General features: G+C 44.3%; 1 protein-coding gene across 1 annotated transcript in view; it reads left to right on the forward strand.

Annotated features, from left to right (window-relative positions):
* SEMA3A (semaphorin 3A) overlaps nucleotides 1–17240 on the forward strand; it is a 203088-nt gene that overhangs the window by 5022 nt on the left and 180826 nt on the right. The window contains exon 2 of the mRNA XM_063309367.1: nucleotides 448–1143. Coding sequence (XP_063165437.1) covers nucleotides 448–1143 — 696 coding nt within the window. The remainder of the gene's footprint in view (nucleotides 1–447; nucleotides 1144–17240) is intronic.

Here is a 17240-nt window from a genome sequence, read left to right on the forward strand (position 1 = left end):
AGACAGACAGACAGACAGATGTTGAGGATAGAAGGATGCAAGTTTTTTAAAGAGAAAATCCCCCCACCTTTTTAAAGGAAAAAAATATAGGGAGGAGAGAAGGAGGGGAGAGAAAAGGCCGGGTTCTTCACCGGTCAAATTTATAGGTGCCTGCCTGCCTCCCCAGCGGGTCCCTCCTCGCCGCTGCCCAGATGGGTTTTGCATCTGTTCGGTGACAGAAGCAGAAGGAGCGAAGTGGGTTGTGCTCCGCCCGCCCGCCTCTCCAGACTGAGAGCGCGGGTTAAAGAAGAAGAGGAGGCAGGGAAGGGAAGGGAAAGGAAGGGAAGGGGCGGCAGCGAGAGGGAGCCAGAGCGAGGCGGGGATTCCTCTCCTCGTTCTCTCCGCGTGGCTGCATCTCTCCCGGCCCGCTTTTTCTTCCCTCGCCTTCCCCTTCTCCTGCCGCCGAAGCCGGAGAGGAGGAGGAAGAGGCGGCGGCGGCGATTGGTTTGCGCCACAGAGCGATCGCCGAGTCGAGCCCCGACGGAGAGGAGAACCGAAGCGAGCGAAGGGGAGAGGCCGGGGCCGGGCGGCTCCGGTCCATTCCGCCGGTCCGTTCCTCGCTCGCAACTCCCCGGCCGCGCCGAGGAGCCCGTTCCCTTCCGCCACGGCGCGCCCCGCTCCGCTTTCCCCCCGCTGCGGGGGTGGAGACGGGCAGGAGACCCGCCGGGGAGGGCTGTAATCCTCTCATCTTTTCGAGGGGGGGTCGAACCCCCCGCTCCGCCGCTCCCGGGACCGTTTGGAGGGAAGGCGGCGAGCGCGGCGGCGGCGGCGGCGGCGGCGATGCTCCGGACCTGACCGGCGCCTCCGCCTCTCCGCCCAAGTCCGCGCCCCGGAGGTCTGCTTGCACCTGGCCCGGCTCACCTGTTACCTCCCCGGTTTTTAGATCTCTCGGAAGAACTTCTCGGCGGCTTCAGCGCCCCCGTCCCCGGCCGCGGGAGGGAATCGGCTCGTGGCACCGGGGCAAACCGACGGCCACCCTCTGCCTCACCATGGGCTGGATCGACCAGGTGACTGCGCTGGTCTTGGGAGTACTCCTGCTGGCCGAAAAAGACCGCTGCCAACACGCCACGAAAAACGTGCCGCGGCTGAAATTATCCTACAAAGGTAAGCCTGCGCTTCCCACCCCGCCCGGCCGCCCGGCCGCCCGCCTCGCCGCTGCGGCGGGCGGCTTCTCTCGGGGCTCTTTCCCAAGCCCCCGCCCCAGTCTCGGGTCCCCGGTCTGCGACGGCTCGCGGAGGTTCTGTCCCTGGAGACGGCTGCCTGGCGCGCACCCTTGGCAGACAAAGGCGTTTTCGCCATCGCGCCCGGCGCTTCTCGGGGAGCGGGGCGGGGAGCCTTGGCTTCCCGGTCGGACCCATTCCTCGCTGCTGTACTGCACCTGGCCGAGCTTGCCTGCTATCGGAAGCCGAGGGGGTCAGAGTTGATTAGTACTGGGATGGGAGACCACCAGGAGAGGCCAGGGCTGGAGAGTCAGAAACCAAGAAAGCAGTGGCAGCCCACTGCCAAGAAAGCGGCAGGGAGGTGGGAGTCCAGCGTAACTCCGGGGCGTCCCTACTCTTTTGTCATTGCTGCTCTCGCCGCCCCTACCCTACCCTGCTGCTGCTGCTGCGATGGGCGCTCGCGCGTCCCCCCACCCCTTTCCCCGTGGGTGTCCTGATCAATTGTTGCGTGGCGTGGGAAGAGTTCATGGTAAAGCGTGCCTGTCGAAACGGCGCAAGCCTTCGGTCAGGGGCCAAAGATAAGCGACGGACCCCCGAGTCCTGGAAACGCCAAGCGGGCGCGGGGGGCGCGGCGCGGGGGCTCCACGCGGCCGCGCCTTCGCGGTCCTCCAACTTTGTCTGCCCGGAGCGCCGCGCGGGTGTGAATTGCGCTGAAGTTGAAGAAAAGCGCGGGGGTAGGTGGGAAGGAGGCGAGAAATAGCGGAGCAGCGCTCAGATCGGCCGCTTTTGGGAAGGGAAGGGAAGGGAAGGGGCTACTGCAGCCTGCAGTCAACTTGACACGGCGGCGTTGCACAAGTTCCCCGCTCGGGGCACACCCACTTCTGCCCCGCCTTCCTCCCCCGATTGAAAAGCTCAGTATTGGATGTCCTCCCCCGCCCCCGTGTGTATCCTAGCACATGGAAGACTGGAATTCGTCCTAAGGAATAGAGGTTTTTTAAAAATCATTTTATTTCGCATTCTGGCTTCGGATGACAGACAAGCCATCGGGCCTCCTGTATTCCTTCAGCAGACAAGGACAGGCTCGGTCTGTGGGATGTAATGAATTAGGTTTTCGGGAGCTCGTTTTCCAACTCTTTCGCCATTGGTTTCTCCACCGGCTTTTTATTGGGGTGTGTGCACGCGGGCGTGCATTTCTTAACGTGGGGGGGGCGGTTGTGTAAATCTGCGCCGTGGCTGCTCGTAAGAAGGCAAAGCAAAAGTCGTCTAAACGTTTTGTTGGAACAAGAAAAAAAAGCGTGTGGGTTGTGCTTGAATTAAGAAATCAGTGCATGTGGGTATGTTAACAAGAGTGTGTCGCAGTCACACGCATGTGTCTTTCCGAAACTGTGCGTGTGTAAAACAACATTCTGTAGTTCTTGGAAGATGCTAATTAAGCTGCCACGAAGAGACAGCTAAATATATAATAGAAATGTAAGAATTAAGCAAGTTACCTTTTGCTGCCTAATATCAGTTTCTGATTCCTAAGTTCCTCTGAATAGATATTTAATTGCTTATGATCTAATTAACTTTAATGTTCCTATTGAAATGCAATTACACAGACGGGATTAAAGTTGCGGATTTAAAAACAATCTGTTAACAAGAACAGCGGCTCATTAGAAGCTGCGCTGTGCTATTTTTAACTCTCATGCAGAGCAATTCTGTAAAAGTTTTCAGTGCAGATGAATGGACTGTATTCTCAGGTGAGTGGATAGAGGAGTGCTCCTGTACCTTGGATTAAGTCCCACTTAAAATAGACTAGCTTCTGACTATATACAGGATTTCTCTATTCAGGTTGAACCTCAGTTCTGTTGCCCAACCCAATAGCACATGTTTTATTTTTATTTTTTAATGAAGATATTTTTTTATGAGGGATTCCTGCTTTTGCCATTAAATTTTAATATTAATCAACTTTTACATCTAACTGGAAGATGTGCAGCCTGCTGCTAACCAAATTCCACTTTAAACAGTTGTGTTATATCTAATTGGATTTATTTCCCCAAATGTGGATTTACAATTACATACCTGGTTTACTTATTTTCCATTTTTATCTCTTAGTCTTCCAAACATCTCACAACTGCATTTTTATTTTAAACTACTTCAAGGCTGTTGTTGTTTTTAAATTAAGCGGCATACAAAATGTTTTAATAAAATAAATCGGACACAGCATTTCCTTAACACTGTACTATCAACGACATCCCTATGAGGTAGATTGAGTCTGAATTACCATCTTGGATACCGCCATGCAGTGAAGTTAACAATAGTGAAGGGATTGTAAGACTATGTACACGTGCTCACTTCATAGGCTGGTTCTGAATCTGCCCAACACCTTGAGTCTGAATCTCTGACAGCCCAAGCAGCACCACAGAATCTTCTTGCTCCCTTGATCAAGTACTTCAGCAAAGGCTTTAAATATAAACATGCTAGTAGAAGGTAATGCAACTTTCTGCTTCACTGGCACTTCCTGCTACAGTACAGTATCCATCACTCTCGACTAGTATGGCCACCTCTAGCTGGGAGTTATGGGAGTTGTAACACCACATGTCTGGGAACACACCAGGTCCAGGGAGGATGAGATAAAGGACAAGAGATGCTTTAGCACTGAAGGTGTTTGAGGGCTAATAGTGAGCATACGATGATTTGATCAGCTCATCGCATCCCTGTTAACTTGATTTCATTATTTGAATATTAGACTGGGTATCCAGGGAAGCAGCGTCAAAGTGCCATAAATATCTAGTTACTGGGGGATATGGGAGATGAGACAACATTAGCTAATAAAACTTGGGATAATTAATTGCCCTTATGCTTCATACTGTGAATATTTTCTCTGTGAAACCAGCACAGCAGTCTCTCTTTAAGTGGTCTGCATATTAACAGAGAGATGTTGAGCAGCAGATTAATACGCTGAACACATCATGGGGTGTTTTGGCATGACAACCCCACAAGGTATGTTCACTCCCCTGGGGACAGCTAAAGTGTTTTGCTTCTTAAAGTGCTATTTACGATATGGAAACATTGCCCTTTGGCTGGATGGCAAGATTCTTTTGGGACAGGAAGCCAACTAATTTAATAACAAAACCTGAAACTAACATGTGTGTGTGCACGCGTACACATGCACATGCTGGAAATATGCCAAGCCATTATTATCTTAGTCACTGCCTTCTTATTTTATATATGATCACGTGTTTTGGGGTTTGGGCCAAAGCAAGGGATTGTACTAATGAATTGTCAGGGAGCTACTGCAAAAATAATATTAAGGATTTCTTCATTAGCAGATTTTTGTTTCCCCTGATGAGCTGGATATACTGAAATAAGAAAGGGGATTTCCCTTAACACATTTTGAAAGTGATTCATGAAAAGTTAAATCCTTCCCTGCTTTATCTTCCTATGGCCTGCCGTAGCTCTATCATTGCTTAGGTTGCCAGACTAACGTTTCCATGTCTTCTTTGCTCGTGAGTCCTTATACCATCTAGGTGGCATTTGTCCATCCAGAAAAACAGATTCAAAAGTGAGCTGATACGTTTTAGGACTGATGACTGAAATGTCCCCTGAAGCTTTTGATTTTCCAGAGCTGTTTCTAAAGGCCCTTTCCAACTGTTTAAGGCAAGGCTGGCTGGGGAATTCTGGGAATTGAAGTCCACACTTCTTCAAGTTGCCAAGGTTGAGAAACCTGGTTTAAGGGCTGCTGTCCCATCAGTAAGCCAAGAGAAAACTAAACCAGCACAGATTTTGCTGCCCAATGCCAACTGCCTCTGTTCTAGTTTGCAACCCAAGGAAGAAGTTTCTATTCCCTTACAGTCATAACTATCCACGTCTTCATTTGCCTACTTCGCTGCTATAAAATTGCCAATGCCAACTCAGGAGGTGGTGGTACCATGTGTGGGTTTGGAAGCTAAGTGGGGTCAGACCTGGGTAGTACTTAGATGGGAGACTTCTGGGTTATTCCAGGGAAGCAGGGTAGACTGGGAAGGCACAACAGCAAACAATGTCCCAGGAGGCAGTGGCAAACCACTTCGGTATTTTTGTCAAGAAAGCTACATGGGCATGGCTATGAAGTCACCAACATGAGCTTCACTTGAAGGAGGCTTTAGCATTTTTGTTTTTTAATTCACTGAAGTGAAGGCTGGAAGTATGAGTTTACTGCTGTAATGGAAGAGAAGAAATAAGGGAATCATCATAATTATCATCAGCCACCATGAACTGGCTCATAATAGAATGATAGAATGGGAATGGCTCTTAGGAGTCATCTACTCCAAACCTAAACCTCCTACTGCAGGATTCTACTAGAGCATCTGAGATGATTGAACACTCTAAAGACCTCTGGCAATTTCATATGGTAGCCTGTATAGTCAGGAAGATCTTCTTGACATCTAACCTGAACTTCCTTTTCTACTGCTTCTGGTCCTGCCATCTAAGGCAATAGAGAATAAGCCAACTTCCCCTTCTATGTGACTGTCCTTCAGCTATCTTACCTCTCCTTGGCGGGCTAAACATGTCCATTCCTCATAGGGCTTGATTTTCAGACCTCTCACCATCTTGGCAGCCATCCTCTGAACTTGCTGCAGTTTGTCACTGTCCCTTATGAACTTTGGTGACCAGAAATGGACAGAGCATTCCGAGTGGGGTCTGACCAGGGCAGAGTACAGTAGAACTATTACTTTCTGTGATCTGGACTCTATGTTCCTAATAATGCACCCCAAAATAGTATTTGCTATTTTAGCAACATGTTTAATGTTTAACCTGTGGGCTACAAGGATGCCCAGATTCTTTTCACATTTACTACTATCAAGCCAGGTCTCCCACATCCTATATTTGTGCCTTTCAATTTTCAATTTCAGTTTTCTGCCTCAGATGTAGAATTTTCCAGTGCTCTCTGCTAAAGGCCACCTAATCATCCTCCTCATCCAACCAGTAACTCAAGTTCTCTGGGCAGCTTACATAGTTATTTAAAGCATCAAAGACGAATCTGGGTAAGTAGCATGGAAAGAATGCTATAAAATATACAAAAGCTACACTTCGAGTATAAGGCCTGTAAGATGTAATATCTATTGATGGTTAAGCGGTTATGATGAAAAGCTAAAGAGGTGAGTTCCCATGCCCTTATCCTAATCCTCACATCTTAACCATGGTTAGATTGAAGCTAAAGATCCACTCTCCTTTTAGCTGGAGCTATCTTTCCATCATGCAGTTGCTGAATGAAGCAATCGTGGGTGTAACCATTTGCATGTCTTGTCCTAACTCACTTGGAAGCCTTCCTTTGGTGGTGTTCCAGTTGGATGGGAAAGGCCACGTGGTTGGCTGTGCCCCAAGTTGGACTGTTCACACAGAACCCCCAGCTGTGTGTGATCTCACACTTGCTTTGCAAAATCCAGTCCCAAGTGCCTGTGGCAGCAGAACCAGAGTTATGTCTACATCAAGCCAGGGAGAACAGTCTTCCTCCAGTTCTCCAATTGCCCTTCTTTTTTCTTTTTCTTTTTTTAAGGATCTGAGGGAGCCAATTGTTAGACATCCATTTAAGATGATTTGGGTTGAAATCCTACCCTCCCTTTCCCCCTTCTGAGAACATTTCTGATTTTTTTTTACTTTTGCTCAGATTTTCTATGTATAAACCAAAAGTTTCTCAAGTCTATCTGCCTCAACCTTTTCTATCTCTTGAATATTTTTCATTGTTTCATGTATGATTGAGATTAGTCATTTTGTTGCTATTGCTGCCTAATTCCAGGACAATTAACTGGAAAATGATGGCACACAGATTTCCTTTTTACTTCCTACTGCTTTTCTTTCACGTTGCGTTATGATTTTATTTATTTTATTTATTTATTTTCTATCCTGCCATTATTATTTTTATAAATAACTCAAGGTGGGGAACATACCTCATAGTCCTTCCTCCTCCTATTTTCCCCACAACAACAACCCTGTGAGGTGAGTTGGGCTGAGAGAGAATGACTGGCCCAAGGTCACCCAGCCAGCTTTCATGCCTAAGGTGGGACTAGAACTCACGCCCCCCTGGTTTCTAGCCTGTTGCCTTAACCACTAGACCAAACTGGCTGTTTCATCATTTCCTCAGAAAGATGAAAATATGAGTGACAGCAGTAACAGATAGCAAAAGCCAGTGAAACTAAAGCAAGTTCTCTTAACATTAGCAAGATGAGTATTTGACTTAGTTTACTGTGCAGTCACAGAGCTGCATGTATGAGAATTTCATTTATCAAATTTTAGATTCTTACTTTTTGGGTAAACTTCACAAAACGGTTCATTTTTTACTAGTATGTTGGAATCCTGTTGTTCACTAACTTTGGTGTTCTTGCAAAGATGTGTGGCAGCTTGTCCTACCTGCCTTGATCAAGGTTTTTGTAATTTATGTGACTGTTTCTGGCTGGGCTAGCTGCCACATATAAAGCTAGCATGCCCCAGGCCCTTATGTCAAATAATTGACAATATTACCTAGTTTGGTAATGAAACGTTTGTAAGCTCCGCAAACTCCAAGTTCCTAACATTTCACTCGTGAGCTACACATTTTCTCCACTATTGCTATCTACAAGTATAAAATATGAATCCAGCAGGTTTGTGTCATGTGCATGTTGCAAAGCTGGGGCTAGCTGTAACCCTTATTGAGGGTGCATGCTTTACTGTTAAGTAATAACTGCCCCCTCACAGGAGATGGCAGCACCTAACCAATGATGTCTGGGCTCAGAAGCTAAGCAGGATCAAGTCTAGTTAGAACTTGGATGGGAGATCACCAGAAGGTCCCAGAGTTTAGACTAGATTAGGAAATTGAAAAAATAATCCCAAAAGAAAACAGTGACAAGCCACTTCCATATTGTTGCCAAGAAAAATTCATGTCCGCAAAGTCACCAAGGGCTGAACTCAATTCAAGAGCACCTTTAATAGCCCTTTGCCAGCAACAGTCATGGTCAAACCTTACACATATGAACAGGCTTCCTATATCAGTCTGTCAGCAGTTCTTAGCTTTGTGAGAGCATGCATCCTAAAATATTTCTCTCCCATAATTAGGTTGGAGGCTTGTCTAGAAGGGTTTGAAGGACTTGGTGAATTTTATGTTTCATAAATGTTTCAGCTTTGTAAATGGAATGATGGAGTAAATGTAATCTTTGCACTTGGCAAGTAGAAAATATAGGATAGCAGAGTATGCTACATAGATAGATGTCCACTAGAAGTCACAATGACATCATGACACATGTGACATCATTTATTCCCCCCCTCCCACACCATGAGTGCCGAGGGCCATTTACAGCCTTCTTCCAGCTGCTGCAGACATCCAGAGCTTGGCACTCTGTGCTTTGCCAGTGTCACCATGCAGGGGTGGAGGGTTACAGGTGGCAAGGTAACTATTAATGAATGCCAGCTAGATGGAATCACTAAGGGGCTGCATTTCACAAGGTATCTGGCTGAAGTGCAGATGTCCTTTTTCATGTTCTGGCATGGGTAAAAAGGTTACAGCAAGCTTTTTATGACTTGTTTGGCATGTCAGTAGTTAGAGAACAGACATTAACAGCCTGTTTTTTGCATTCCTGATCTTTAAATAGGAAGACAGCATATACTATCTAAGTAAAGTATCAAATCGGTTCCCTCCCTCCCTCTCTCTTTCTCTCTTTCTCTCTTTCTCTCTTTCCTCCCTCCCTCCCTCCCTCCCTCTCTCTCTCTCTTCCTTCCTTCCTTTCTTCCTTCCTTCCTTTCTTCCTCCCTCCCTCTCTCTCTCCCTTCCTTTCTTTCTTTCTTTCTTTCTTTCTTTCTTTCTTTCTTTCTTTCTTTCTTTCTTTCTTTCTTTCTTTCTTTCTTTCTCCTCTTCATATACCCAATTTCATGTACCCAAAAAGATTCATGGCACTTACAGAATATTAATTAGGTAGAAGTCAAACCAGTGTGGCTGTTTTCTGTAGCAAACCTATTTTGACAGATGTTTTCCAGGACATATATACCACTAGGTTTATTGCTTTAAGATGTGACCGAGCCAAAGGTATATGTATGTGTCTATATATATTATTAATACCAGAACATTTAGATACAAATATAATCTAGAGGGACTTCAGCTCCAAATGGAAAGCATACTTGGCATGTTGAAGACCCTGTGACATAGGGCCAAGACATCTATTTTGCAAAAATCAAGATTACCAGTAGATGACAGTGAAGAAATGGTAAGTGAAGACTCTTAACTCTTGTGCTGCTATCTAGTAGTCACGTTCCCCTGTTTTTGTAGCCCAAATATGTACTGTATGTACATCATACTATTCCCTTTGGGGGCAAACAATGTTATACAAAGTGCAGAAAAAGAGTAAAGAAGAAAATCAAATAAATTAAAGGCATGAGATGAAAACATACCTTAAAGTTTACCCTCCTGTCCTTGTGAACTATCATTCCTTCTACCCTTATTCACATGTTGCCTTTTCTTTAAACTTCTCAATGCTTTTTTTTTAGATGCTCATCAACTCCATCCAGCCATGATTTTTGGTCTTCCCCTTCCTCCTGACCCATTTATTCTTCCTTCATAGATTGTTTTTGTAATTCAGTCCTCATTCATTCCCTCCATATAACCAAATCATTTTTTTTTCATACAAACCAGTTGCTTTTATATTCAGTTCAGACTCTACATAGAATATAATTTGGGTAAGAATAAAAAATTATTTAACACCCTATGGTTTCTTATGCTAATAATTTCAAAAGATTTAGAAATTACCAGCATTATCAGCAATGCTACCAATGTGCAACTAGGACAATTTTTTGAACTATGAGTATATTGTATTTAAAGATATTCAAAAGGATCAGTAAGGATATGACAACTTATATTCAGTATAAAATTACACATCGGCCTCTTTCTTGAGAGTGTCAGATACTTCTTTTTTTCATTTTCCCAGCTGTTCTTTTCTATTCATCTCTTTTGTATGTGCTTTAATCCTGTAAAATTGCTCTGGCACTAGAATTCATATATCGGAAGGGAGGCAGGCAGGCAGGCAGGCAGGCTTAGCATGATGTATGATCCTAGGCATTATGATTTAGAAACTGTGGTTTATGGCTTAGTTCAGTGTGAGAACTAGCCAGTGTTGTTCATTCAATGCTTGAAGTTCTGCTCATTTGAAGGAAGAAGCTACTCACATTAGTCTGTAAAGTTAGTCTGCATTTCTTTCTGTTTAATAGCATAATTGTGCTTTTACATTACCCCAAATTCTTGCATAGCTAGGATTAGGTTCCATACTGAAGCACTTTGTACTATGGTTTGCCTCTTTGGTGTAGACCGAGAACTAATTCCTAAATTCCAGGTCACCATCATCACTGAAGTAGGTGACAACTGATCTGACACTGTCAGTGCAGTACTGGATCCTCTGCGTGCTCCTCCCCCTTGCTTACCAGGGAGAAGTTAGTGCTGTTTCGTAGACAGCAAGATGTCCCCTCCTGTCTCTTCTATTGCTCCATGTTCCTCTCCCCAGTGTAGTTTGCAAGCTGCCAGCTGGGAGGCATGGTACAGAGTCAGTTACCCATCAAGAAGCAAAGGGCAGGAGACATGCAGGCAAGTGTACATTCTCCCAGAAACAATGGCATAGGGGAGAGGGGGGGGGACCTTATTTGCAAAGGCTCATGAGCAGCTGGATTTTTTGGCTGCTTCCAATCCACTCCTGCCAGATTGCATATGGTATCATGGGAGTACCAGAGGCACGTTCTGCGTTAGATGCACATGTGTGTGTGTGCACGCAGTACAACTCAGTGACTGTAAATAATGTTTGATATAGTATGCATTATTAATAATAGAGCACTTGTGCACAGTTGGACATTCACAGCAGAATGCATATCTGTATCAGATAAAATTAAGACGCAACACAAAAAATAAAGGAAGACAGAACCAATTCAGAAAGAATAACAATATAACAGTAATAGAAATGCATGGTTTCCAAGGAATGATGCTAGATCTGTGCTGCAAAAGTCTTGACAACCAGGAAGTGGCAGCCAGGAGCTGGGGTTCTCTGCATTGCTTTGCTGTCAGCAGTCTTCTTGGGTTTTGCAGCCCAGATCTGGGAGCCCTGCAAGAAGGCCATTTTCCATAACTGGGGTAGGGGGGGAGGAGGGAGCAGAGAGCTCTTTCAAATATTGCTTTTAAATTATGCAAAATATTTGGATGACCCCAGATTCCTGAACCTGGCTGACCTTGAAAAGTTAAGTAGGGTTGGACATAGGCTGGGAAATCCCAAGGTTGGAAACTAAACTGGGAAACTGAGGGCAAAAACATACTGGAAGAAAGCAAAGGCAAACCATTTCTGTATTATTTCCACGAAAAGGACTGCACAGTGACATCCAGTCACCAAGAGTCAAGTTCAGCTCAAGAGAGTTTCTACTTTCCTTGGATTCCTATATCAGGTTCAACACATATTTGTAAATGCAATTTTCATATCTGGAGAGAAATTCTTTGCTTCTTATAAACTCATTGATTCAGGATGCAATCCTATGAAAACTTCCCTGTGAGCAAGTTCTGTTGACAGTGTTGGAACTTACTGCTGGAAAGAGATGCAAAAGGTGACATGCTTCAGTGGTAACTCTAGGTGGGAAAAAAGCAGGACCAGATTCCTCAATAATTCCAGATGATAAATTCTCAAGAGTAAAGCTAGCATCCACATGAATCTGAATTTCATCCTTTGGCATGTTCAGTGTTATACAATTCTTACTTCTCATCTGCTTGAGGATTAATTTCTTATGCTAAATCCATGTTGCATTCTATCTTTAATTCCTTTTACCTTCATTGGGGTATGTGTTTTGCTCCTTAGTGATTAAATGCATCTAAATATGTACACGTAATGTTAGGATTTATTTTAGATAAATATTTCTAAGTATACATCCACACAATCATAATCCCAGTCATGAACGTCACTATTACTGTGAAGAACAATTTTATAAAGAATAATGTGAATGATAAGACCCATTTTTGCTAGGTAGGATTACCCAACTCTCATTTTTGCACTTGTATAAAACTTGTACATTGCTACATGTGGTAAGTGCACTTTATTCTTTTACCCAAGGCACCCTACTTTCTTTTACACCCCACACCCTATTATCTTGGGAAAATCCATAGCAGTAGCCAAGGTATATCATCTGTTTTGGACTTTCTCCCTGAGGTCCTCCTCAGCTTCCAAGAAATCTCAGAGTTCCCTGGAACAAGATAAAAATTAAATTGGCTCGGCATGTAACCAGAAAAATGAAAATTCATCCATCCCACCAATGTTTCTAATAAAATATCCTATCTTCAAAATCTCCTGTATTGATGCAAGTCCTCCAGGCATTCATTGCATCCACTTAGCAGATGTGATGAAGTGACTTTAAAAAATAGAGGCCAGAAGGAAATGCCAGAGGAAGGCAGGTGAAGTGAAGGAAGAAAATATCCCCAGACCCATTTTACTTCAGGGTGAAAAGCGTCTCAGTTTGGGGAATGGCAGTTCCATAAATCTGAGTACAGTCACCTTATCTATGTATGGGGGGAAACATTATCTTTTGTTTCCCATACAGTAGATGAAAATCTACAAATCTGGTTCTCAACAAGTATCAGAAGGTATCTGTCAGAAGCGTCTATTTTAGATCTCTAGGAGGAAAACATCAAATGAGTATCAGAAGAATGCTTCTCTCTGCTGAGATCTCCTATTCCCTGGCAGGTGACCTCTGCACAATTATCAATTTATTCTTCTGAGACATAATTTTAGTAGAGACAGTAAAGCAGCTTGTTCTCACTTATATTAGGCTGATCATGAAAGCCGACCCTTGTTTGATGACAACGACAATGATGATCCTGTAAGTGAATAAGTGAAAAGCTGTGACCGCTATATTAAACATTAAGCATTACATTTTTGAAGAGAGTGTTTCTTGCACAAAGCTAAAATGTGAAGGAGTTTTTAATGTTACAGTCTTGCTAGTTTCTCAAAAAGTAACTTTAAATATTCAGCATTTGTGCAAATAAAGGAAGCAGAAGCGTGTTCTGTTTCCTGCCTTCACTAGTGTTAGTAATACACCTTGCAGTACAACATATAGATCTGATACGTGGAGATATCCACAAAAGATTGAGATGGAAGGAAAGACCGCCTTCTCCTCTTATAGGATAACCCATCTGGGAGAGGAAAATAATTCTTTAGTTGTCTATGTCCATCATCAGGATGGGCAAGCTATCTTTCCTTTCAGTGTCTGAACTTCTTGAACTGGATTTCCCTATGTATGAATTCTTTTATCAGAGCATACAAGCCATTTTTTTTTCCAGATTCAAACAGAAGCCAGAAAAGTGATGTCTGCTTCTGAAAGAGAGCTGCTATGCTTGTGAAAAGTCTGAAGCACTCCTGAATTATTTTCAAATAATGCACAGCCCTAAACTTGAATATCTGAAATATCTGTACTTTTATTTGTATAGTTCTCCTCTACGGTTGTGGCCTCAGCAGGTGTCAGGTTTCCACCATAGGATGTGCCCAGAAGCTAAAAAACGAGGAAGGCTCTTGCCATTCAGGGCTGTCCCATCCACCTCTTCCACATTTAGGCAAGCACAGAAAATTATTAAATGAATTACATTCACCGTGTAAATGTTTGCCAGCTATGCTTGGCATCATGATAGACATGTGGAAAAGCATTTGAATGGAAGAACTGATGAGACAGAATTTCACAACTATAGACTTGTTGTGTTTTGTTGCATTTGTCCATCCTAAGATTCTCAGTGTGTTGCCTGTAGGTGTTACCTTGCTTGCAATATTATTTTGAAAGAATATTACTCATACCAGTAGGATGTCAGCCATTTAAGGTCAGGAAGCAGATACCTGTTTTAAGGTAGAATAACAGAATCTTGAAAGCCTGCCAGAGTTTCCCTCTGCCTCCTCTTATACCAAACAGAATCAAGGAGTGGTTATTTTTAGTTTTCTCATACTTTACCTTTTCCCAAAACTGAGAATTGTTTCTCCTCCCTTCACAGTTCCTGCATTCCTTCATCAAGGTTATACCTGCATTCCTCTGCACTGGGACATTAGAAACAGAACAGGATAAAAGTTGTGAATGAAAATGAAGGTTCCACCTGCTGTGTAGGACACATGTGAACAAGCCTACTACTAATGCCAGTATTCAAGCTGAGTGCTTCTAGTTATATTGAATTGATGTCCCCATTCCCATCCCTACAGTTAGTAGATATTCCCTTTAAAAAGGTAAGAGATATGGCAGAGGAACCCAAAATCATGAGCTAAATCAGGGTACATCTCAGCAGGAGGGGATGAAAAATGGGACACATTTGATGTCTCCAACATAATGTTAATGAGTACCAAGCTTGCTGGGGGAAAGGTGATTATGACTGGGGAAGGCACTGGCAAGCCACCCCGCTCTATAGTCTGCCAAGAAAACTCACAAAAGCGGGAAAATTTTCCCAAAGGGGAAAATGACTCGTGGACCTTTCTTCTTTCATAATGGTAATTAGTTTATTTCAAGGATGGGAGGAGCCACTCAAGAAAGGAATTTACAGGGAGTCCTCACATACTGATCACTCATTCAGCGACAGTCCAAAGTTGTGCTGGCACGAAACGAGTGGTACTTATGACCAGTCCTCGAAGTTCTGGCCATCACAGCACCCCTGCAGTCACATGATCACGACTTGGGCACTTGGCAGCTGTCTTGCACTTACGACAATTGCAGCCTCCTGTGGTCACGTGATCACCATCTGTGACCTTCCCTGATGCTTCCCACAAGCAAAGTTGCTCCTGCACCCACCATTTTTTCTCCTGAGGAGCCCCTGGGCAGAAGGGTGAGTGTGGGCCTCCAGTGGCCAGCTGCACTCTCACCACTCCGCACCCCCCCCCAGCCTTTTTCCACTTGCGCCCTGCCATGCCATCCACCCCCCAGCCACCCTACGCTCGTGCTTGGCCCCACCGCACTGCCCACTCCCTGGCCTTCCTGCGCTTGCGGCACGCCACAGCACTCCCCCACCCACCTGCACTCCATATCACTCCCCTGCCCACCGGCCTGCTTGTGAGCAGCCTGAGGAAAGGGCTGTCATGACCAGGACTTGCAGCCTCCTGCCGGCTTCCCCGTTGACTTTGCTGTTTGGAAGCCAGCAGGAAGTCGCAAGTCCCAGTCACGTGAGGCCCTTGCATGGTAATTGCTTAATGACAGCAACAGGGACTGCTGGGATTGCTGTTGCTTAGCAATGTGATCATGCGATGTTGCAATGGAAATTCCAGTCCCAATTACCGTTGCTAAGCGAGGACTACCAGTATAAGGACTATGCTGAGAGATAAGTGACGTTCTGATGGAGCCACCTCCTTCATTGTAAATGAGAAATGTGATCCATTTTCTGATCTCACTGATTATTTTGAAATGTAAAGTGATGAAATCAGAACTGTTTCATGATAATATTAAGTCCCTTTACAAGTGTACATTTTATATGGGAGTTCTGTGCCAGGGAGATGGTATAAAATTGGGGGGAAGGGACTTAACATAAACTTGGCCCTGTTACTGCTGATCCTGGGCTGGGAATATTGAGACCGCAGCCATGGTGCTTGGGCAAATAATCCTGATATTCCCCAGTGTGGCTCCCCGTATCAGAGTTGTCCTTTGTTGTTAGACTCATTTATTTGTTTGTTTGTTTATCTGTCAAATTTATATAGCCCCCCCATCTCATGAATGTTGTAGAATCCTAAATTCCTAATGTGGAATGGGACCATTTAGTTCAACGACTGATGGAATTATTGGGCCGTGTAATCCAACCTGCTGCTCAATGCAAGTATCCAAATTGAACCATCCTAGATAATGGCTCTCTTGCCTCACTTGAACGTATTCAGTAAAGAGGAGCCCACTGGGAATGAATACCACTGTTGGACTACCCTTTCAGGCAGTTTTTCTAACAACCTGCCTTTCTGTCATTTCAACCTGTTTTCTGTGCCCTGCACTCTGGAAGAAGAGAAGAACAAGTGTTGGCCTTCTTCAGTGTGACATCCTTTGAGGTAGTTGAAGGGTGCATTCATATCCCATCCCCCAGATGTCTTTTCTCAAGACTAAGCCAATGCCTTCCTTCTTTTTTCATAGGATGCATTTTGTTCCTTGGGACAATGCAGTACATTCAGAAAAGAAGCTCTTAATTCCTGCTGGAGTGAGGATTTTAAGACATCTCCCAGAGTTTCAAAGTGCAGTGCAAATCGCCTTGTGTGGTTTGATACCAAAACTACTAGAACAGGACAATGAACACATGACCTTCCATTTGTCCTGGGATTATAGTCCCTTAATCCCTGGCCAATGGCACAGAGCCTTATAAGAGTTACAGTCCAATAACATAAGAACAGTCAAAGTTTCCTGCTCCTACCTACACTTACCTTTTTTCAGTGTTCTTAGGATGTAGCGTAAAATTAGTGAGTGGGCTAACTCCTCCTGAGATTACAGAGAATCGGGGAGAAAAATGTGGTGTGACATCATAGCCCCTATATAATGGTAGAAAAGAAGAACAAATGTTTTTGGTGGCTTCCAGATGAGCTCATCTTATGCCATTGCCTTGTTGAAGGGTGTTTGTCTACTTCCTAGTACAGGTAGTCCTTGATTTACAACCACAATAGGGACTGGAAAATTCATTGTTAAGTGGTATGGTCATTAAGTGAGGCATCACATGACCACATCTGATTTTATGATTTTCTGCAGGAGTCGTTAAGTGAATTATGTGATTCCCCATTGATTTTGCTTGTTGGAAGCTGGCTGGGAAGGTCACAAATGGCAATCATGTGACTTCAGGATGCTACAACCATCATAAACACATGTTGGTTGCCAAGCACCTGAATTTTGATCATGTGACCATGGAGATGCTGCAACAATCATAAGTGCGAGGGGTGGTCATAAGTCACTTTTTTCAGTGCCATCATAACTTCATTTCACAGTCGCTAAATGAATGGTCATAAATTGAGGACTGTCTGTATAGGCAACGGATCTAGAATTCTCTGGTGGCAACCCACTTGCTCATCAGAGACAATCCTGCCTAGCTTCTGAGATTAGCTAGTGTTCATCTTGGTA

Source organism: Candoia aspera, chromosome 7 (assembly GCF_035149785.1).
Source record: "Candoia aspera isolate rCanAsp1 chromosome 7, rCanAsp1.hap2, whole genome shotgun sequence".
Classification (NCBI taxonomy): Eukaryota; Metazoa; Chordata; class Lepidosauria; order Squamata; family Boidae; genus Candoia; species Candoia aspera.